Raw genomic sequence first — 22,877 nt, forward strand, 5'->3', positions numbered from 1 at the left:
TACAGCGAGCGTTTTCAGGCGATAGCCAGAGTTGTGGAGAATTCCTCCTGTTTCGGTCTTAAATAGAGGGGATAAAACGTGACAAACCTTACAAATTGGCTGTGTCGGGTGGTGGCGGGTTTAACGACACATTTATATTTACGCCACCTAATCCAAAAAAAAAAATCTATATTACGGATAGTATTGGTCTGGAAAGCCTCCCACGTGTTCAACATTACACGGTGAGTTTGTTTGCATCTCGTATCACGTTCCTTCCACAGAAAAAAGGCTTCCCCTTGCTCTCCAGAAGTCTCGCCTTCTCTTACACTCAGTACGTCTAGGCTAACGATCTAGCCCTCCTCTATGTTATATCTCGTATTTTATTTTTATGAATAAAAAAAATATTTTTATAAATAAAAAGAAAATATTTTCAAATTACAAAAATAAAATATTTTTATTTATAAAAATAAAATATTTTACTCGGACAACCCCTTGAGGTGGAACCTCCCGTCTGTTGTGTTATCATATACAGCAAATTGTCATAATTACTTCAACTTACACATCAAGGCATTACATTTTTTTCATGGTTTACATTTTCACTGTACCATCTTCATCCTGTTGACCATTGTTGAGACCGCACCTAAATTAGTTATTACATTGTATTTTCTGTTTGTTGATATTTCACCTGCTCTAATAACCGATGAATTTGTTTTGTGCTGTACATATATGTATTTGTCTTTTCTGTCTGTTAGCTCGTTTTGGAATTGCATCTTAGGCAATGCCAATGGCTGTGCCTTGTTGATTGCTCTCTTGAAGAGGCAGTGAGTTCTCGTTTCCTAAAAGAAACTCAATCATCCGTTTTTGCGCCATGATTCTGTACTGCATCTAGGGATATCTTTACGTTGTCATGCTAGATTAAAATATACAATTTCCAGTTTTTTTTTAAATTCACGTACCATCAATTATGCAACTGCATCTCACAACGCCGCGCAATTTACAAACGCTCAAGTGCATATATTAGGATGTTTTCAGCCAACCATTGAGTGTTTATTCACGTGGGAGGAGACCGGAGGACCCAGAGGAAACCCACGTATGCAAGGGGGCAACGCTCTATCCCATACAGATGGGACATATGAACCTTATGGCGGTACCCCGAGGTTCCCACAGCACCCTGGCTCTCGCATAATGTCGGTGATGCAGTCATTTTTAGTCTGTTGATGGTGGGCGACGCGGCAATCGACTCATCTCGACGAGCTGTACACGATGCACCACTATGGTGCGTACCGCGAGCGTTCAGGGTTTCAGCGCAATCGTCCTCGCTGCATTTCGACATCGAAGTAGTAGCACCACTGATTTCGGATTGATTGGTACCCCAGTCGCAGAGTTAAGTACACCCCTGGAAAAGAAATAAAATATTAAATCGCCTCGTCCATTAAATAAAATGTTGGAAAAATTTAGTAATTCATGTGTATATCGCTCAGCACTATTACTATCATGGGGGTATGATTTGGCCTAGAGGGGTATAATTTGGCCTAGGCCGTTTTAACCCCGGGTATGCTACGACCTGGGAGTATACTACGGCCCGTTACACCGGGCTGCCCCCACCAATTGCCGTAGAGATGCATTACTCCATTGTATTTGTTGTTGTGTTGTCCCAAACAATAACTATTTAATTTTGCTCATGCTGTCCTGGTGCAACAGATAATTTGCAAACCGCGGTGCAGTCCAATACAAGCCGACTCTGCCCAACCCACCCGCCGAGACCCTACGCTGGCCCCTGACTGCCACGCACAAAACATTGCTCAGATGTCTGTGCTCGTGCCACGTAACACCGAGTTTGCCTAATGACTGAAAAAAATATGCTGCCATCACAGAAGCCTACGTGATTCACTGCTTGAAGCTGTTGTTGTGTGATGGGCCGGAGGCCGTTCTCCGGCTCGGTGGCATTCATTAGCACGGCAAATACGCGCCTGTGTTATGCGCTCGCAAAGCCAAGGAGAATAGCTGCTGCTTATGTGATTAAACAATGGGTGAAATGGTGATATTTATAGGTGGGAAATTAAAATCCCACTTCGGTCAAGGGTATATATTAATTATTATTTCAATCACATTTGAGACTTTCCTAATGTGCCGTTTTGTTTTATTGATCCTGTGTTGAAATGCTCAATTTCTGTGTTCTCTATGGTGTCATAATTCGTCCCAGATTGCCCTTCTGATTTCAGTGGGCTTTTGGCTGGCTTAAAATAAGGGTTTCTGTATGGTTTAGCTTTAAAAGCATTTAATTTTACAATATAACAAAATAAATGCTGCATTTTCACCAATCCGTTTATGTCTGACTTTCAATGCGAGGAAACATTAGGATCTGCTGATTTAGCCTGCTTCTGGAATCTTGTAGTCCAAATGCAAATTGACAATTATGATTCTAGATTTGAAGCTTTCGTGACTGCAAGGATTCATATTCTTAGGTTTTTTCGGTAAAGTCACGTGACTTTACCGAAAAAAACCTAAGAGTTTGACAATTATGCCCTGTCGTTCAATGCAAATTAATGCGTGCAGTCAGTAATCGTTGCTTTGTGTTTTGCCCATTCCAACGAACCTTTGGCAGGCTTCAGATGCGCTGGCCAGACTGGAAACGCAGGTTGAGTTGATCAAGTCAAGTTCAAAAGGACTGGCAGCTCAGGCTAAGGAACAGCAGGACATCTCAAATGCCATTAGGGATGTCATCGCCGAAGCTACAGACAAGGGCACGCATTTTCTGGCAGCAGCAGATGGAATGAGGTATTGAAAAGGAAAAGATAAAGGTGCAATTTCATTGCTCATGCCACTGCTGATGGAAGGACCTCTACTCTCGAGGGTATTTTGACCTTCTCTTTGATGCTGGCCAAGATGTCTTGGAACATGTGGGAGTACCCACACATTACCCCATCACATGCAATGTGCCGATTGACTAAAATGTGGAGGCACTACATTTAAATAAAATATATATTGCATTGCTTTGACAAGAAATTATCATATAATTACTACGCTGGTGAAGGGGTAGCAGGACAGGCTCACCAGCTAAGCTCTGTACATTGGCAGCGTTTGGAAGGACCACAATGTTACACGATTTTGTTTACGATAAGCTTCCGTTTACGAATACGTAAATAATTGTAAAATTACTTCAATCTTAAATTTTTGTCGTAGAGTATCAGTTTTAATGTAATTTCTCATTACTTATCCATTGGGATTTCCATATATTTTTAATAACTTTTCTTTAGGTATCCGGTCTTGAAATATATTGCATTGTTTAAACCCTACTACCTAAATGCTATTGCATTGCTTTTGTTGAAATTCCAGCATATTCAAAGATGTTGGACTGTCCTGACATTTTTTGATTGGCTTGTGTCTTAAAATTCTAAAACGCCATCTTTAAAAAAATAAAACTCATGCATTTGCAACGCACCTTAATTTGTTTATGTGGCATGCTTTGAAAGTTAAATTAGACTGAATCGTACATTGGACCGCCATTGTGATGTGTGTGTGTATTAATATTCGTTCATGAAAGGGTCTTGGATCTGGGTTTTCAATAATTTCCAATTATTGTGTCTTCCTTACAATGAAACTGAATGACTGATCAAAAAACATGTGAGGCCTTGCTCATTAATAATGTATGCTTCGTGCCCCTGTTATAGTTTGGCAATGTTGCATTTGGTTTGCCTTGCTGGTGTGTCTGTACATTTTCGTGTAGGTCTTTGTGTGTGTGTGTGGATGTTAGTGTTAGTGTGGCAGTTAGCATGCTGCGCTACGAACCCCTGCTGACTCGAGTTTGATTCCCACTCACGGTCAACACCAGTGACGATTATCTGAATAGGTTCTAGGCCACCCCTAGGCCAACTCAAATGAGTACCTGGTGCGATGTGTAAAAACATTGCCACTTGGGAGACAAAGGCGGTCAGGCGTGGTGCGAGCCACCCACCCCCTCGTGTACTGTGCCGGCCTTCATAGGTGCTCGCTAATAGCACTTGCTTGCAAGTGTTGTGTGTGTGCTTGCATGCATATGTGTTTGTGTGTGCTTGCATGTGCACGTGTGTGTATGCTAACGCATGTTCATGCGTGTGTGCATTTCTCTGCTTTGTATTTATTGTGCGCGTGTGTGTGAAAGCATGCATGTGTGTGTGCATGTATATGAAGTGATAGCATGATGGTGCACTGTGCTGCTGCGGTTCCATTCCCGGACACGGCTAACATCAGCGACTAACAATATCTGAACCGATCCTGGGCTTCCCCGAGGTCAACTCGGCCTTAAATAGTTACCTGGTGCAGTATGTGTAAAAAAAAAGACATCAGCACTGGGTAGACAATTGCCACCGGGCGTCGTGCCGTCAACTGCCTTCCTGGGTGCGTGCCTGCAGCAGTCTGTTGGACGCTACGTTCGGCGAGTGTGGTGGGGGGGATCTTTGCTGTTGTGTCTGCGCGTGCCGAATTCCAGTGGCGGGATGGACGGAGCGCACAGGGCGCTGGACGGCGTGAAGCGGAGAGCGCAGAGGCTGGAGGCCGCGTGCACAGCGCCCATGGAGCTGTGCCTGCAGCGGCAGCGTCTGCTGTGTCTCCTTCAAGAGCTCCTCGAAAAGGTCAACGTTGGTCCATCACTCAAATGCTCGCAGGGGAAGAGAGAGAGAGAGAGAATCACCCCCCCCCCCCCCATGATATCGAATTTTCGGTCGATTGTTGCACATCCACGAATAAGAAAAATTGCGTCGGTATTGATCAATGGTGAAACATAGAAAAGTAACTGAGATGAATTGCGCGTTGATATGATTGCATCTTGGGCCGTCGGTGGCGGCGTTAGTTTATTGCTTCGCGGACTATATCTGCTCTGTAATTGCGGAGTGAAAGGGGTTAATGTGTCCAGAATACACTGCTTGCTTTGATAGCTTCCTCGTGATTCTTGTTCCCTTGTGCTCTCTTCGCATCGTAGGTCACCAGCAGCCTTCAAACTAAATATGAACCTGTTTTGAAAAGTAAATGTGATGTGCTCTCCTCTGAATATGAAAACATCCTGGACGAACACGTGCACCTGATGGACCTATCAAAGGTGTGTTTCGCACATGCTTCTCGGTTAAAAGCTGTCACGTACAGAGCCACGTTTCGACCACCTTATTTCTATTTGAACAATTTCTACGACATGCGCAGCATTGAAAATAGAATATCGTCATCAGCCATTATCAATATACTGCTGGATGAAGGCCTCCTGAAGTCTTCGATAACAATCCATCTAGCACCTGCACACGAGGACGTTTACATCGCTCCATCGCCTGTGTTTCTTATCCACGTCGTGACGGGTACTGCAAGATCCGACCATGCCTATCCGGTGCTCACTGAGCTGATTGCTGAACGAATACATTATAGGGTTGCGCTCATTACACACAAAGTGCTTGCCACAAATTAAGCACGATACCTTGCTGATGTCGTCAAGGAGCGTAAACCATCACGCAAACTCCGGCCATCCTCGTAGTGGATTTTGGCGAACCATCGAACAAAGATGGTCACTGCATCTTGCACTTTCACATGTACTTCTGCGACCGTCTGGAACGCTCTTCTTCCGATATTAGGAAGCCACTGGAGCTATGCACTTTAAATCTAGAGTGAAAACTAATTTCTTTGGAACTGCTTTTTGCGTTTAGTTTGTTCTTCCCCTGCACTTCCGATAAGCACGGTTGGCTACGAAGTTCAACATACATATATACCAACTGATTTCTGTTATGAAGTTCAGCGTCCCAATTGCACTCAAACCTGCTCCTCATTCACCTCTCTATTTCATCATAAACAGAATAGCGGTGAGCTTTGCTTTCTCTCATAAGGTCCCTTGAATTCCATGATGTTACTGCCTGCGTTTGTAATTTGAATTTAAGATAATGCCCTTTCATTAGAGATTTTTGAGCTTTGCTTTCTCTCATGAGGTCCCTTGATTTCCATGATGTTATTGCCTGTGTTTGTAATTAGAATTTAAGATAATACTTTTTCATTACAGATTTTTTTTAATGTAAACATTACTTTTGTTGACTTAGTAACAACAAACAGAATCACCCTATTTCACCCTTTGTAGTGGAATGTCGGTTATTTAAATGCGGAGCACCTGGTCCTGTACACCATGTCCGAGGCAAGGTGCTCCACATTTAAAAAGAGCTCTTGTGCAGAAATAGAGAACTTAAAATAGCATGTCTGCAATTTAACCATTTGGTGCCTGCAGAACGTATACATGCAATGTACAATTGCATACATTGTGTACGTGCATAAGCACCACACTGCAGACTAGGTCGCCCGAGTTCAATTCCCACGCACAGCTGAGAGAAGTGGTGAATATCTGAGCCTGAACCGCACCTCCCCTAGGTGGACTCAGCCTTAATATGAGTACAGGCAGTCCCCGGGTTAGGGAAGGGAAAGGTTCCCAAGAACGATCCGTAACCCGAATTTTTTGTATGTCGGAAACTGAACAATTTCCTCCCCAAAATCAAAGATAAATTCCATTTACCTTAATTCCAGTTAAGCTGGTGCGAGGCGTAAGGCGGCTGCCCGCCTCACACCTCCTTGCTCCGCGGTATTCATTCGCAACCTCACCGCGCTGCACTACTTGCGCTCACGTAACTAACGTGACAATTTCCGCGTATTTATATTTTCTTTTAACATGGTTTATGGGGAGCATATCCGTAAGGTCTCCGTAAGTAAGGGTTTCCGCAACCCGGGGACTGTCTGTACCTGATGTGGTGTACTGGAGAGACAGAGGCGTGGGTGTGGTTTCTGGCCAAGCTGTCTCCTGGCCTGAATAGATGCTCGCAAACAACGCTTGCCCCAACAGTCTGTGTAGGCTATGCATAGGCTGACAATATGTATGTGCAAACAAAGTTGTTGTCTATGCTTAATATAGCTGTCCCATATATATGTGTGCATGTATGCCAATTTCAACAATTAACAATATCAATACTTTCTTGAGCAAATCGTAATGTGCTGCAAAAAGGCATTCATTGGTCATATGTTATCATCATAATGCTCCAAATGCTTTTGATCACTTTAGCAAGCCATCATTCCATGGCTAACCCAGACTGTTCCATATCTTTACTGCTCGTGATACAACTTGATTGTGTTGCATCGATAAAGTTGTTCCATTGTTTTTTTTTGTATTAAAACCAATGTATAGTATGTTAAACAATGCAGTCGTGCAGGTTGGCTTGGGATTTATTTCTCAGACATTGTGCCATGATATCCGCCTCCGTGGGCTGTTTACTAACAGGATAGGATGCACTGCTTTCGGCGTTCTGGGTGGGTTATTTGTCTCTTGACAAGACAGCAACAGCACCATGGAACTTCCGTTTGATGTGCACGTGATATGTGTAGGTCGCGTGTGGATGAAGACGGTACAGAGGGACGTACGATCTGACTGAACGAGCGTCTCTCTGTTGTAGAAACTGAAAGAGATATTAAGTGGTTAACATTCTTCTTGGATTCATAACATGGATACGTAGCATGGGGTTGCTTGATTGGATTTTATTACTCCTAGACATTACGGTACAATATTTACCCAGTAAACATGCAGCGTTGAGCCAATATTGGCATGTTGTTGGAACCGTTGGACCAGCGTTGGCCCAACGTACCATGTGTACTAGTATGCGCATGCAAAACTGCCGCATCTGATTAAAATCTCCAACTGCTCAGCACTTCCAGGTCTCGGTTGCACTCCTTTGGTGATCGGGCTTTTGTTAGCGTGGCACCTAAGTTCTGAAACACTTTGCCACTTGAAATCAGCCAATCAGAGTCGGTAGACATATTCAAGTCTGCTTTGAAAACCCATCTCTTTAAAGTGGCCTTCCCTCTTGAGTTTAGTCGGTTGCCCTGGTTCTGTTTTTGTTTCCTGCTTTTCATGCATCGCACAATTGCGATCCTAGGATGCAATGCGCGTTATAAATTAGAATTATTGTTGAAGTCGTTGCTATTAATCGGCGCCAACAAAGTTAATTCACTTGTAATTACCCGTTGCTGCTACACATGAACTATGTGTCTGCGCGCATCGAGGCGCTGGCCGTGGTGCTAATTAAATCTGTGTCTTTGGCAGGATATTGCAGGTGGCGTCGACCAGATCACGGACCTCATCACGCAGCTGCGACAGCTGGAGGCGCCTGACATGGAGGCGCTTGAAGAGAAAGTTGCCCGATTGCGTGAGCGTTGGACCTGCATGTACGCGGATCTACAGGAGCGTACAGAAACCATACAGGCGTATGTGGCCTTTCTTAACTCAGCCAAAGAGGTATGAGAAAGGGTCGTCACCCATACCTACGCAAATTTGCATTTTCTACTCAAGTGAAGTCACAGGAGACTGTGCAGTGACACGTTTGCTGATTTTGCATCGTATCCGATGGCACAAATTACAATTTACAGGAGAAATCCTCATATCTTTTGACCTCGCTGGATATCTTCAAAGAGCATAAACCATCACGCAAACTGCGGTCATCCTCGCAGCACCGGCTTTTGGATAGCCATCGAACAAAGACGGTCACTCCATTGAGTGCTTTCACATGCGAGTCTGCGGCCGTCTGGAACGCATTTCCCGCCGGTATGAGGAAACCACTGAAGCTATGTACTTTTAAATCTAGATGGAAAACTCAATTCTTTAGAACTGCTTTTTGTGTTCAGTTTGTTGTCCATCTCCCGCACCTCCGATTTGCACAGTTGGCTACGTACGGTGTGAAAGAAGTTCGACATGCATACATCCGCGGTGATATGGTGGGACCAATATAACGGATTGTATTATGTGTGTGACTATCCGTGAATTGAACTCCAATCCATTGGGGTAGAAAATCGCGGATAGCCCCGCGGATAATAGGATGCATTTTCTGTAATCTGAGGGGGAAAAAACGCGAGTTTTAGCAAGCCGCTTCGCTATGAATTTTGGGTAAAGTCGGGGATAATGGGAAGAATGGTGTGGAGTTGTGGGTAATAGGGCTGTAGAGAAGAGGAGTTCTCCTCGGCTGGACTACATTGTCAAATTGGCTGCGTGTTCTGTACGTTGTGGTAGAATGAATTGCATTCACAGTTGTCTCATATTTGCATATGAATGAAGTGCATTTCATTGTAAATGTTGTCTCCATAGACGGTGTATGCACAATCGGAGAGAATAACCAGGAAATAATAAAATAAAATTCAAATAAATTCCCTTAAAACGTGTTTTAATTGAACACGTTTTTTTATGTTTACAATTACTGCACTGTACTCTACATTTGTACTGTACTGTGGTGCTGGAGCTACATCATGGGTAGCAGAGGGCAATGTAACAAAATCCACCGTTGTACTGTAATACCCACGCAAGTCTATGCTCCCTACCTTACCTACCTGCACTGACCAGCATTGAAAAGTATGGTCATGTAACCCGCACCACCCGCATGGCATTGGGGGGGGGGGGGGGGGTTCCTCCAGCAGTAGATTGACAAAGTGGCTGTACTTGAGTATCCACAGAGGTAATTGCACATATTTGCTAATGTGATTTCTAACTTTGATCCTTACCCACGTGGCGATTGTTCAATTTTAATGTGCAATTTTATTTTCCTTGCCCAAGCTTGCATTTATTTTCTTGGTTCTTTCGGTAAAGTCACGTAGAATGGAAATAATAAAATAATAAAAATAAAAGATTATAAAATAATTCTCACGATGTTTTATTTGTATTGTTTTATTATTTCCATTCTACATGACTTTACCGAAAGAACCAAGAAGATGAATCCCTGCAGTCACGAAAGCTTTAAATCGAAACTTGCATTTATTGTTGAAAAATCGGCCGGAATCTATGTACTTTTGTAATTTGTAGTTATATACTTTATACTGTAAAAAAAATTATTTGTTATTTGTGACTTGCTTACATTTCCTATACGTTGTACTCCTATCAGGTGTTTGCATTGTTTGTTGTTGTAACTTTTTGACCTGCCCCGACTGGACATCTGTGAACACAAAGCTTCGTAGCTCATCGTAATTCCTCCTCCAGTCTAAATACGGATTCTGATTCTGATTAATCACAAGCAACAGGAGTCCAAGTGTTCATGAAATATCAACAACAACAACGCAGATGGAACGTCGCAACCCTGTTTGTAGACGAATGGAGGCCGTGGGATGTTAGCCGACGCTTGTGCGTGAATTCACTCTTCTTGATGCACCCTCTTTCACAGATTGGCGAATACTCGAGGTCAATGGAGGATTTCTTCAAGGCGGAGTTGACGAACGTCGGGCACGAGGAGCGGGCGATGTTGGTGGAGCAAGGAAATTCCAAGTGGAGGACGACCCTTAATGCGATGGCGTCCTCACGCGACCTTGGCTCTGGCTTCATCACAGCTGTTGCGCTGGTATGGCATTTGCACGATTTCCGCATTTAATCATGGGCGCATTGTGTCTTGATTGATTGGAAAATAATGCGCGGCCAAGTCGGACACTTGCCGTGCTGTAATGGATAGCACACGCAGTCCAGAGTCTGCCGGTTCGATTTCCCCGCGTGGCAGTGAAACAGCGGTGCAAGTTTATTTCATCCCTTCCTGCCTCTTTCCACCCAGAAGTATAAATGGGGTACACGAAGCTTAGTCAATTGTCAAGGTCTGACCAGTGTGGAAGAGTAGGCCGAATACGCGGCCTACTCTGTGGTTCTTAACCTGGGTGCACGCACCCTCTGGGGGTGTGCGAGATTCCCTTTCTGGGGGTGCGAGACATGGCCAGATTTTTTTTTATAAGGCAAATCATCGAAACACGAATTAAGCATGGGCTCGTAAGTACGACTACTTTTTTTCTTCTTGGTTCTTTCGGTAAAGTCACGTAGAATGGAAATAATAAAATAATAGAGAAGACAGAGTCTGAATTCAGACTCTGTCTTCTCGACAGACCTGTTCTTCACCTGAGGATGGCTGCTTGCGTTGTGGCCGAAACGTCGTGAGAATTATTTTAATATGTTTTATTTTTATTATTTTATTATTTCCATTCTACGTGACTTTACCGAAAGAACCAAGAAGATGAATCCCTGCAGTCACGAAATCTTTAAATCGAAATTTACGACTACTTTGTATCACCAAAGGTTTGTGAGTTTGTAGTTAAGTTGAAGAACCAGTGCTCTCGAGGGGCTCTCAAGGGCTTCCCCCATTCGCCAGCAGTTGAAATGCTGGCCATCTTTGAACTACTGGATATCTGATAATTGTTTTTTTACCCTTCTATCTGGCAACAAAACTGACACCTTTTTACAAGGAGTCATGTTTGCATAGACCACAATACCTGCAGTCATAATGCAAACAAAAAACATAACTCTGATAATGTGCACTGTCCTTGAAGTTGATTGGTCCACACCCGAGACAGCTTTCCTTAGAGCCTAGTCTCACATGGGTTGGACCAGATGACGCCAAAAGGCGCACAACTCAAAGACAATGCACCATCAGAGTATGAGAGCTCGGGGTAAGTATTTACCCCGAGCTCTCATACTCTGAGGTTCCCATGGTCTAAATACTGGATATCTGTGAACTCCTAGGCATGTGAAAAAAAGAGCTTTACATCTCATCGGATTCCTCGGCATAAATACATTTTCTGATTCGGATTTTCTACGCACGCTCAAAGTGATTTTTTTTTAGGTTGCGCCAAGTACGCAGATGCCTGTGAAGAACATGGTGACCGTGGTCGAATCCGCAACGGAGGAGCTAATGAAGAAAAAGTTGCGGCTAATTGAGCTGTGGATGTCTTTCCACGTCACACTAGGTTGGGCCAGGTCTGTACACCAGAATTATTTAAAGGAACTTCAAGAGATGATACAGAAGGTAAATGAGTACCTTTGAAGTGGCTGCCTTAATGCATGAGCTGTTAATAAAAAAGAATCAACTGCATGTTTTTTGGTGCGCACTTGCTCTGTGCTGTCAACTGCGGAACGCATTCAGTTTTCTATTTACATGTTACTTCATGAATAAGTCATACACTAAACCGTTTACAATCGCCATTTTTTGTGGTCTTTCCAGACAATATCTAAATTGAAGAAGGTGGAAGACCTTTTCGTTCCGCTATCGAGCGTAGACCTCGAGCAAGATCGCGAAGCTGTCGTCCGTCTCGTCCTTGCTCTCCAACAGGCCAGGCCAAGTTTTCAGGTGCACGCCACGGATATTTATAATTTTTCGAGCAAACAAAATCCCGTTGCTGACCCCCCCCTTCCCCCCCCCCCAACACATTAATATTTGCCTGTGGCTTCCAGGGGATAAGCGCGGACGTGGAATATCTGGAGATGGCCCGGAACCTGCTGGCAGCTTGTGGTTCGCATTGTGAAGAAGCAGAAGCGGGCATCTCGGATCTGATGGCATTGCACTGCCGGGCCAGACATCAAATCAATGAGAGTCAGCGTGTTCTGGAGATGGCTGCCAAGTTGCATCAAGTCACTGATGAAGTAAAGGGGCAATGACTCCCAACCCGAAACCCAATGAGAGAGATCGTGAGAGCGTAATGAGATTGAGGATTTATTTATTTTTAATATTACGAATATAAATGAAACGTTGCTATTTTTGTGTTCATGCTCGTGAATGGATGGGGAATGTTTAACCCACAGAAAAACAATTGATGATAAACAAAGTGAATTCAGCATTTTCCGTTTGCAAACACGTAACTTGACATTTTATGGTTATATTGCTATAAGCATTGCACCATTATTTTGCCTACCATAGCATGAAATAGATTGTGATGAAGAAGTGAAGTAGGTTATTTTCAGTAGCATTCATACATTTAATTAATTGAACCCGCTATGTAGGTATAATTGCAATTATAGTTCGATTGTACTAATTCCGTGAAGTTCCAGACTGCAGTATGACAGAAATGTCTATTTGCACTGTGTTTCGTTAATGTACTTAAAATCGTTATGGTGCACTGCAGGGATATTATATAGAGAGAAAAAAAATCACATTTGGCTAGACATGTTTTCTAATTTGGAGCTTTGTGGCAGTTCCCTGTGGATTTTTCATCGCCTGATCCTGTAGATGGTGCAAAACAACATTGCTGTGTTTACCTTTGCTATGCAATACACGCACAGTTAAAGACACTTGGCAAATTAAATTGAGCTGTACAAGATGCACGCTCGTAAATATTGTGATCACCAAGCTTTTTGTTCGCGTGCAATGCGTATACCTATTTATAAATTTTAATTTCCAGCACGAGTGCAGTTTGTCCTTAAAAGATAATCATTCATATACCCTCTGCTTGCCCTCTACAGAGGATCTAACCAATTACAGGCTCCCATGCTGTGATTAGTGTCACATAATTTCTTGGTGATTGGTTCGTTGTTTTCTAAGTGCCATGGCTCATTTGTCACGTTATGGCATATCAACAAAAGGCAAAACTACCTCGTGTGTACAAAAAGCCAGTCTCTCTGACTCCACACTAAACGTACACCCTTCACTTCACTGTGTAGCTATTGCACCGTCGTGACAGATGTCCCACAACTCCGGTGTGTGTTGTCACAGCTGGACAGACTCGACTGGTCCAAGGAGTTAGACCAAAGTTGGAGTTCCGCCTGTCCGTCTCACGACATCACCCATGCACAGACGCTCCTAACGCACTGGCAGGAGAAGCGAACGCGTGTCATGAACCTCTGCGGCCTTGCCCTCTCGCTCATCGCAGACATTGTCACCACTTCGGTGAGACGGTTGGGAAGACTCAAAAACGCATTGCCCCCTGCCCCCACTACCTTTTTCCATTTACTTTTGTTCCTCATCCCTTGCCTTCCCCATGAGCGGGACGGTGAGCCCCAACCTTTCTACCCATTCCCAGAACCCAGGAGCACCCAGTTCGGACTTCCGTACCCGGAATTCAGTCCCTTTGCTTTTGTTCCTCTTACATTGCCTTCCATTCCCCCATATATAAAAATACCCCTTTGTTCCCACTTGCAGGCAGTCCCTACTACGTGAGTGGGGCAGCGAGCCCAACCTCTTTCCTAGAACCCAGGAGCACTGAGTTCGGACTTCCGTACCCGGAATTCAATAGCACCCCCCCACCCCCCCACTTTCTTTATTATGGATTGTGCCTTTTACCGGGCTCTTGTCGAATAAATAACAAGAAACAATGAAAACAAGTTTCGAAAACGCACACACGCTGTGGCAGCAGGGGTTCAATCCTCGTCGTGCGACATGTGGTCTCTGTGATCTGGCATGTGGTTGCGTCATTTGAAGTGATGCCAGGGTAAATTTGCCACAAGTTTTTTTCCCATTGGCTGTGTGCCAAAAATTGCAAATTAATGCGTGTTTGTTGGTATAAAGTAGACATTTAGTTGATATAAAAACGCTGTCTTCTTGGTTCTTTCGGTAAAGTCACGTAGAAGGGAAATAATAAAATAATTAAAAACACAAATAAAACATAATAATATAATTATTATATTATATTATTATATTACAATAGTATGTTATTTTATTATATTATTTTATTATGTTTTATTTTTATTTTATTATTTCCCTTCTACGTGACTTTACAGAAAGAACCAAGAAGATGAATCCCTTCAGTCACGAAAGCTTTTAAATCGAAAAATGAAAATGCTGCTTCTTACGTTCTTTTGATGAATGATTAATTAATTCCCTACGTACATTTGAATATTACCATAAGGTGCCCGATGTCAATCCACACTACAATCTTTGTTCGTATCTTTGATTGCGGCAAATGTATTCGTACGCCGAAAACAAAGTAAATTTTACCTGCTTATTGCCAGAATTCTTACGAATTAAATATTAAATGCGCCGTATAGGAAAACTGCCTACATAAGTGCCGTACAATGTTGTGACTGCATGCCATTGAGTGTGGCCGTGTTGTATACATGTGGTTAGGATGGTAAATAACCAACACCATCCGATGTACTAATTTTCAGTGGACGGTGACATGCGCCGCTCGCCAAGAGAAGCTTTCGTCAGCTGCTGATGTTTTGGCTGAACGTTGCACAGAGTGGAGCAGGAAAGGTCTCGCGGTGGAACGTAAATTTCAAATGAACCTCAACCTCTGCGCCACCCGTGAAGAACTGAAGGAGGTTCGAAAGCTCCGGTTGTATGGATGGGTTTTTTGCTTTATGAATAAATATTTATAGGGAAAGTTATTTACACAGTGCAGGGAATAGGAAGAAAAACGACACGGCCCATTTAATGCGATGATTGTTGTGTTTACACAGAAATGTAATACTTCACGTTGTCGAATAATGAATCGATCATCTTTTCAATTGAAAAAGAGTGACAGAGTGACTTTGAGATTTACAGATCTGTTCGCCTCTTATTGCGTGCATATATGTTGTTTCACGAATATCATTGGGATAAAAATAATGGAAAATTTAGGGTACAATGATCCACTTGAGAAAATGCGGGTTTAGGAAATGTTTCTCTAGCATTGCCCAACAAACATACTTTCCATAATTTAATTAGCCCATTGATATCATCAAATAAATGGAATAATGCTAAACAGGTAAATAGGTAACAGCATCAGCCTGTGCATGTTTTCTCATCATATTCCACAGGGCCTTAACTACCCCATCTTGTTATGCACTACATATAACTAGGGGGGGGGGGGGGTGGGCAGCGGCATAGTGGTTTATTCACTGCGCTATGAACTTGGCGACCTGAGATTGATTCCTGACTACAGCTGACATCAGTGGGGAATGGACATCTGAATGGGTCCTGGCCCCAAACTTCACAAACCCAGACTGACCAGAATTGTAAATTATGGCCAACTACCCCCATAGAGGCATTTATCTAGCAGTAGTTTTAACAAAGGAATGTATATTATTATATAAATAATATTCTTGTGCTTATAAATGTGTGTGTAGTTTACAGAATCCTACCGAGATTTGAAGAGGAAATTCAACAACTTGAGGTTTAACTACATGAAAAAGCCTGAGAAATCCCGCAAAGCTAAAGCGGCAATAAATCAGGTTCAACAAGTGGAGATGTACATGGAGAAGCTGCCGGTACATAAGGGTTGGTTAACAATGCTGAGTATAATGCTGTGCATCGCACTAAACTTTAGTTTTTTTACAAAGTATATGCAAAATTCTAGATTTGAAGCTTTCGTGACTGCAATGATTCATATTCTTAGGTTTTTTCGGTAAAGTCACGTAGGTAAAAACATTAAAAAAGTAAAATAAAATAAAAATCACGACGTTTCAGAGTGGTAGCTCCTGCAATCTCTCATTTACTTGATACAGCTGTCGTGGCTGTGACGGTACCACCTGAAGACGGAAGCTTGTGTTGCCTCCGAAACGTCGTGATTTTTATTTCATTTTACTTTTTTAATGTTTTTACCTACGTGACTTTACCGAAAAAACCTAAGAATATATGCAAAAGTTCACTCTGCGCTATGAACCTAACAGTCTGAGTTCGAAACCCAGCCAAGGTTGATATCAGTGGCGAGTGATATCTGAACGCATCCCCTTTCACCAACCTGTACTGACCAGTGTGGTGAAGTATGGTAAAAATTACCCATGATAGACAGCATGATGAGGCTTTCATCCAGCAGTTGATTGAGAATGGACTGTATCCTATTACTGAACTAATACTTTTACTCGTTTATGTGTATAACGAATTATACAGAAGCATCTGTTTAATAAAAGTCTTGATTCTCATTAAGCTGAATAAGCAAACAAATAATTATCTCATGCAACTATTTTAATGTTCACCACATCTTTGTTCTGCAGCGTGCACTTTCAAAACTACTTGTATATGAACATTTATTAAAGAGAATTTCTTCTTTGTACCAAGCTGTTTCCTTCCCTCCTACCAAAACTTTAGGCATTTAAATTGCGATGGCAGCGTTTCCAAGAAAAACTGACGGATACGCTGAATAATTGGAGCGAGGCCTGTACCCTGAAGCCTCAGGGGATTCAAGCGAATGAGCGTGATCTCGCTGCCGATGTAAATGGAGTTGAAGGGCGAGGGGGAAACCTGGGAGCATCTGGAAAACTGGTGGGACAGGAGTGCTCAGCACCAGGTGGAGAAGTGGGGGAGTGGAATCACAAGAGCACTGAGATACTGCTGAACTGGGCGGACGAGTTGAAAGCAGACACAGTGGAACTGAACAAGGATGTATCCGAGCTGGAAAGGGTTGTGGAGGAATACAGATGCAATTTGGAGTTAACCATCCAACTTCAGGACGCCATGAAGGATGTGAGCCCGCGGTTGTTTTCATTTAAAAGCTGATAATTTTTTAGGAAGCAAAAAACCACGTGGTTATTTTTATTACGTCACCAAACGCTCTCGGCGTAATCACTGCATTTTCCACAAAAGTTTTGCATGTTTGAATAACTAATTTAAAACACCGTATCGAACTTTGTCCACATTTGTACAATTGTACCACCGAGTTAAGAACAATGATTGTGCCAGTACTATGCCAGGTATAAGGGTCTTAAGGCCTGTGACTTGTTCTGTGGTATAATTGCCCACCATCGAGCATCAAATAATCACATGTTTGTGTTGCTCTTTCAGAGTATCTTCTGGTGCGAGGAAACCGTGTCCACCATCGCGCGCGTGAGAACGTTTTCATCCGAGTGCAAGACTCGCGAGGGCATGGCAATGCTAGGCCGCCAATTCGACTTGTTCTTGTGGCCTACGGTTCCTGAACAGGAGGAGAGGATGCACTTGATTGAAGACCTTGCTCTCCGTGTCTACGGGAAGCGAAGTTCAATTTTTTTTAATGTGTAGTTTTGGCCTGCTGTGTGTTTGTGCCATCACTGTCATGAAGGAAATATAATTTGGGAACTCGCAGAGAAGTGCCTCGCCCCATGTTGAAAAATGGCTCGTGGATGGTGATATCATGGAGTTACTTCTGAGATCCCATCAAGTGACATCTCTTTCACAACCACGGTGCCACATGTTCCTACACAACCCTGCTGCACTGATGTTGGTCACGTGGCAGTAAAGCAAAGTTGTAGTTTTATTTATTGATTTTCAGGGCTAAATTTGCCAAATTGAGTTAAAAGCCACAGTTTATTTTGATGTTTTTTTAAAAACAGCCATGAGTAATTGATCTGAGACTGTCAGTTTGATATAGTTGATAATCTGGTTTAATAAAAGTTAGACTAGTGGGATGAATCTGGAGTTGTCCACAGCCCCCGCAACCCTCACCCTGACTCCCTGTCCATCCTTCGCTGCCCATTTCGACCAGAATTACCTTCAAGATCGCTTGCCTCTGCTACTGCGCCCTGAAATCCGCCTACCCACCGTACTTAAGTTCTCTGCTGACGCCCTTACACTTCAATTAATCGTAGGAACTTTCGCAGTGCGTGGCAGAACCTCCTCGAAACTCCCAGGACAAGGACTATAATTGCTTCTCGTCGTTTCTCCGTCGCAGCCCCCCCGTCATCTGGAACGCCATCCCCCCTATTCACATCCGTAACGGTCAATCATTTTCGACGCTCAAAAACAACCTAAGGGCGCATCTCTTCCGCTCGACATTTTACCACCGAGTCTCCATGGAATCACGCTACGTGATCCGACGCCGAGCTCCGCTACGCGCCTCAGAGTTTGCGTTTTCGGTCCGCAACATTGCGCGTGTTATAAATTGTATTATTATTACCGACCAACAAACAAAATACCTTCTATATGCGTATTGTTTTCTGCTGATGTTCTGTAGGCCCTGAGGAAAGTAAAAAGTACATCGAGAAAACCAGGACCCAACACGATGAAATAATGACGTCGATCAGAAAAACGAGCAACGAAATAAGAGACCTTGAAGAAAAACTTCTGACGAAGGTGCATTTTACATCGGTCAACATGCTGACCTTACAACTTTAAAACCATGATGATTGCGGAGAATAATAAACCGTAATTTATTCTGATATTGTGCTTCACATTTGAACCCCGAGTCGAGGTACTTTATTGAACGACAGCAGATTACTATTGACTCAATTAGAATGCTACGGTGAAATATGTGCTGTTGTCTTCTGAACTGTTTAATCAAACTTATTTACCGCGTGTAAAATCAGAACCCACGAGGTCATGTAAATCTTTTCATTTGGATACAACTCGGCTGAACGTTAACATTTGAACATATTCTTAGGTTTTTTCGGTAAAGTCACGTAGGTAAAAACATTAAAAAGTAAAATAAAATAAAAATAAAAATCACGACGTTTCGGAGGCAACACAAGCTTCCGTCTTCAGGTGGTACCGTCACAGCCACGACAGCTGTATCAAGTAAATGAGAGATTGCAGGAGTTACCACTGCGTTTATATAATGGTTGGAGAAGGTGGTGGGGCAAGGGCCGCATACTTATTATTAATATGGTAAGGTGAGGTTTGAGACTAAGAACAGACTGCATAACAAAGGCTGAGCCTTTGTTATCTTTTTTTTTTGCATGGTTAATCACATCTTTCCAAAGATGGTTAATCACATCTTTCCAAAGATGTGATTAACCATGCAAAAAGATTTAACTACACTTTTTTGCCAATCTTATTTGACAGACAACCATTACTGTTTAACCATGTTTAGTGGTGGTCTTCTTATTACAGGTTGAGTCACAAACCGCACCTCTCCATAACAAAGGCTCAGCTCAACAAAGGTTCAGCCTTTGTTATGCAGTCTGTTCTTAGTCTCAAGCCTCACCTTACCATATTAATAAAAGTATGCGGCCCTTGCCCCACCACCTTCTCCAACCATTATATAAACGGAATGGTAGCTCCTGAAATCTCTCATTTACTTGATACAGCTGTCGTGGCTGTGACGGTACCACCTGAAGACGGAAGCTTGTGTTGCCTCCGAAACGTCGTGATTTTTATTTTTATTTTATTTTACTTTTTAAATCCTTTATATTAAGTTCGCGTGCTTGCTTGCTTGCTTAGGACCGTGCAAATCTTTCGGTCGTTTTTTAACCCACTTCCCCTGATCCAATCGAGCTGACATTTTCCACACAGACTCGTTGTGCCAGACAATTATTTTTCGTGAAAAAAAATTCCCAAAATTTTACACTTTTTAGGCATAAAAAAATATTTTACATATATTCAAATAGAACTCATTCATCGCTTTGGCTGAACGTCACAGTATAAGAGCCCTAAGAGCGTAACCCCTCCACAGGTCGTGGCGGAGTAGCGCAGTTGGTAGCGCCCTCGCTTCCCATGCCAAAGGTCGCGGGATCGATCCCCGCGTCCTCCACAGGCGAATATATTTTTAAATCCTTTATATTAAGTTCGCTGCCACGCATATAAAGGATTTATAGTGAAAAACTTTGTTTTTACGGGTTATACTTATTAATGTTGTTACCTACGTGACTTTACCGAAAAAACCTAAGAATATGAATCATTGCAGTCACGAAAGCTTCAAATCTAAAACATTTGAACATTTCGTTTTTAAAGTAAAAGTTAAATGTGCGGCCATGTGAGGGCCTCCACTAGAGGGCGCCCTAGAGAGTTCTACTCGGAGGCTTTTGGCCTACTCTTCCACACGAGGCAGACAACTTGGAAGAGATTTCGATATAAAGCTTTCGTGACTGCAGGGATTCATCTTCTTGGTTCTTTCGGTAAAGTCACGTAGAATGGAAATAATAAAAATAAAACATAATAAAATAATTCTCACGACGTTTCGGCCACAACGCAAGCGACAGACCTGTTCTTCACCTGAGGACGGCTGCTTGCGTTGTGGCCGGAACGTCGTGAGAATTATTATGTTTTATTTTTATTATTTTATTATTTCCCTTCTACGTGATGACTTTACCGAAAGAACCAAGAAGAACTTGGAAGAGGTGGAAGTAGCCACACTCTACCCAACCATACACGACCTGCCAAACGACTGTGGTTATTACTGCATTATTTGTATCATTAGTTAGTATTTTTGCCTCGTAATATCATCTCCTTAACTGTAATAATGATGATGTCACTTGGACTGTCTGTAATCTAACAGAATGGCTGGGTCGGTATTGGCAACGTTGTCCTTATATACAGTTATACGTCCAGATAAATGCTGGTGCTCGGCAATTGCGTCAAGTACAATCGATGTTTGCATACATTTCATTCAGTGCCGATTTGGCGTGGCACATTTAGACATCGTAATTGTACCGAATTAACTTCATCGCTTAGGCAGCACATGTCTGCATGAACAGATTTACAAATGTGTGCAATAAATATCCGCACCTCCAATTGGCTACGTACGGTGCGAAAGAAATTTAACATACGTACGCCAATAGTTTGCCAGTCAGACGTTAAAGTAACATATAGGCTGCTGTAACCTTGCATTCAGTGGCGATTGAAGTGATTTAAGGCTTTAAACACATGCCACACGGAACGTGCTCAGCATGCAGAAGTGTTCCAAGAGGGCAGTAGTAGGGCAGTAGTATGTTCCGGTGTATCTAAGTAATAGTGGCACCTACTCGTGATAAATGAACAGTAATGTGGAAAAGAGATTACGAAACTTTGGAACAGATAGGCCACAAATTGCACTTCTTAGCAGATTAGTTGCAACGTAAGAGTTTTAGAAGTGCTTTAGTCATGCCATTCTTTGCTAAATAATGAGAGCCAAGCGGTGGCACAGTGGTTAGCGAACTGTGGAATGAACCCAGCATCCCAGGTTCGATTCCCGGCCACGGCTAATATCTGTGGCAAGTGATATCAGAACCGGTCCACTCCTCCCAACCTTCACTGACCCTCACTAATAAGTGTGGTGAATCTAGATTTGAAGTTTTCGTGACCGCAGGGATTCATACTCTTTGGTTCTTTCGGTAAAGTCACGTAGATAGAAAATAAAATATATTAAATCACGACGTTTCGGGCGCAATACAAGCGCCCGTCATCAGGTGGGACAACCACAGCAAGAGACAATTGCTGAAGTGGGCAAAAGGGGCTGAAACGTCGTGAGAATTTAATAGTTTTATTTTTATTACTTTATTATTTCCCTTCTACGTGACTTTACCGAAAGAACCAAGAATATGAATCCCTGCAGTCACGAAAGCTTTACATCGCATGCATATAATTGTGTCGTTAAACCCGTCAGAATCTGGCTGTCCACCTTATGATGCTTGTTGTAATTACTGGTGAAACGTCGTACTCTGATTGTAAACGTTGTGGTGGAATTGATCTCCAACACACCGGCGCGCTGGACTAGTAACGAATTGGCATGTTTTGTTTACGTGAAAATCCTTACTAATCAGCTGTGTTGGGTGGTGGAGGGTTTAACAACACATTTATAATTAGGCGATCTAACCCAAAAAAAAACTATTATGGGTGATATTGGTCGTGAAAGTCTATGTGTTAAACTAGAGAATATAATTTTTGTTTAAACGACAGGGATAACAACTTTTCAAATGTAATACATTGAAAGATATTATTATTTGGTTCTTTCGGTTAAGTCACGTCTAAAGATAAAATAATAAATTAAATTAAATAATAGAATACGACGTTTCGATTGCAACACAAGCAATCATCATCAGGTATAATGAAATAGCGACATAAAATCTAACCAGAAAACTATAGACAGACATATTAGCAGACCGATATCACCAAGATACCTGTGTTGCTCCCGCTATGTATCTTGGTGATATCGGTCTGCTAATATGTCTGTCTATAGTTTTCTGGTTAGATTTTATGTCGCTATTTCATTATTTTATCTTTAGACGTGACTTAACCAAAAGAACCAAATAATAATTCCTGCAGTCACGAAAGTTCTAAAATTAATATTGAAAGATACATTTCTGCTATTGAGTGGATACTTAGTATGTAGCATTCATGCATTTCCATGACGATATGGCAATTTGATGTGGATGGGTGGCGCAGTTGTTTCAGGAAAATGCATATTTAGGTTTGCACTTTTTAAGTTACCTAAAAAATATCCTAATCAGGGAAAGCATTTAACCTCAGTTTCTGCATGCGATCAAATGACCATAAATGGTTATATATGGTCAGATTATTTGCCTACATTATTTAAGTCCTCCA

At 42.4% G+C, this 22,877-nt stretch overlaps 1 protein-coding gene across 1 annotated transcript in view; it reads left to right on the top strand.

Moving 5' to 3' along the window:
• Positions 1–22,877, top strand: part of SPEG (striated muscle enriched protein kinase) — a 43,381-nt gene that overhangs the window by 13,687 nt on the left and 6,817 nt on the right. Inside the window, exons 8-21 of the mRNA XM_078865761.1 lie at positions 2,585–2,757; positions 4,448–4,589; positions 4,937–5,053; positions 8,066–8,257; positions 10,164–10,337; positions 11,598–11,780; positions 11,976–12,101; positions 12,206–12,394; positions 13,461–13,634; positions 14,852–15,007; positions 15,794–15,934; positions 16,755–17,129; positions 17,448–17,640; positions 18,595–18,713. Coding sequence (XP_078721887.1) covers positions 2,585–2,757; positions 4,448–4,589; positions 4,937–5,053; positions 8,066–8,257; positions 10,164–10,337; positions 11,598–11,780; positions 11,976–12,101; positions 12,206–12,394; positions 13,461–13,634; positions 14,852–15,007; positions 15,794–15,934; positions 16,755–17,129; positions 17,448–17,640; positions 18,595–18,713 — 2,454 coding nt within the window. The remainder of the gene's footprint in view (positions 1–2,584; positions 2,758–4,447; positions 4,590–4,936; positions 5,054–8,065; positions 8,258–10,163; positions 10,338–11,597; positions 11,781–11,975; positions 12,102–12,205; positions 12,395–13,460; positions 13,635–14,851; positions 15,008–15,793; positions 15,935–16,754; positions 17,130–17,447; positions 17,641–18,594; positions 18,714–22,877) is intronic.

The sequence above is a fragment of the Lampetra fluviatilis genome, chromosome 21 (genome assembly GCF_964198595.1).
Source record: "Lampetra fluviatilis chromosome 21, kcLamFluv1.1, whole genome shotgun sequence".
Classification (NCBI taxonomy): Eukaryota; Metazoa; Chordata; class Hyperoartia; order Petromyzontiformes; family Petromyzontidae; genus Lampetra; species Lampetra fluviatilis.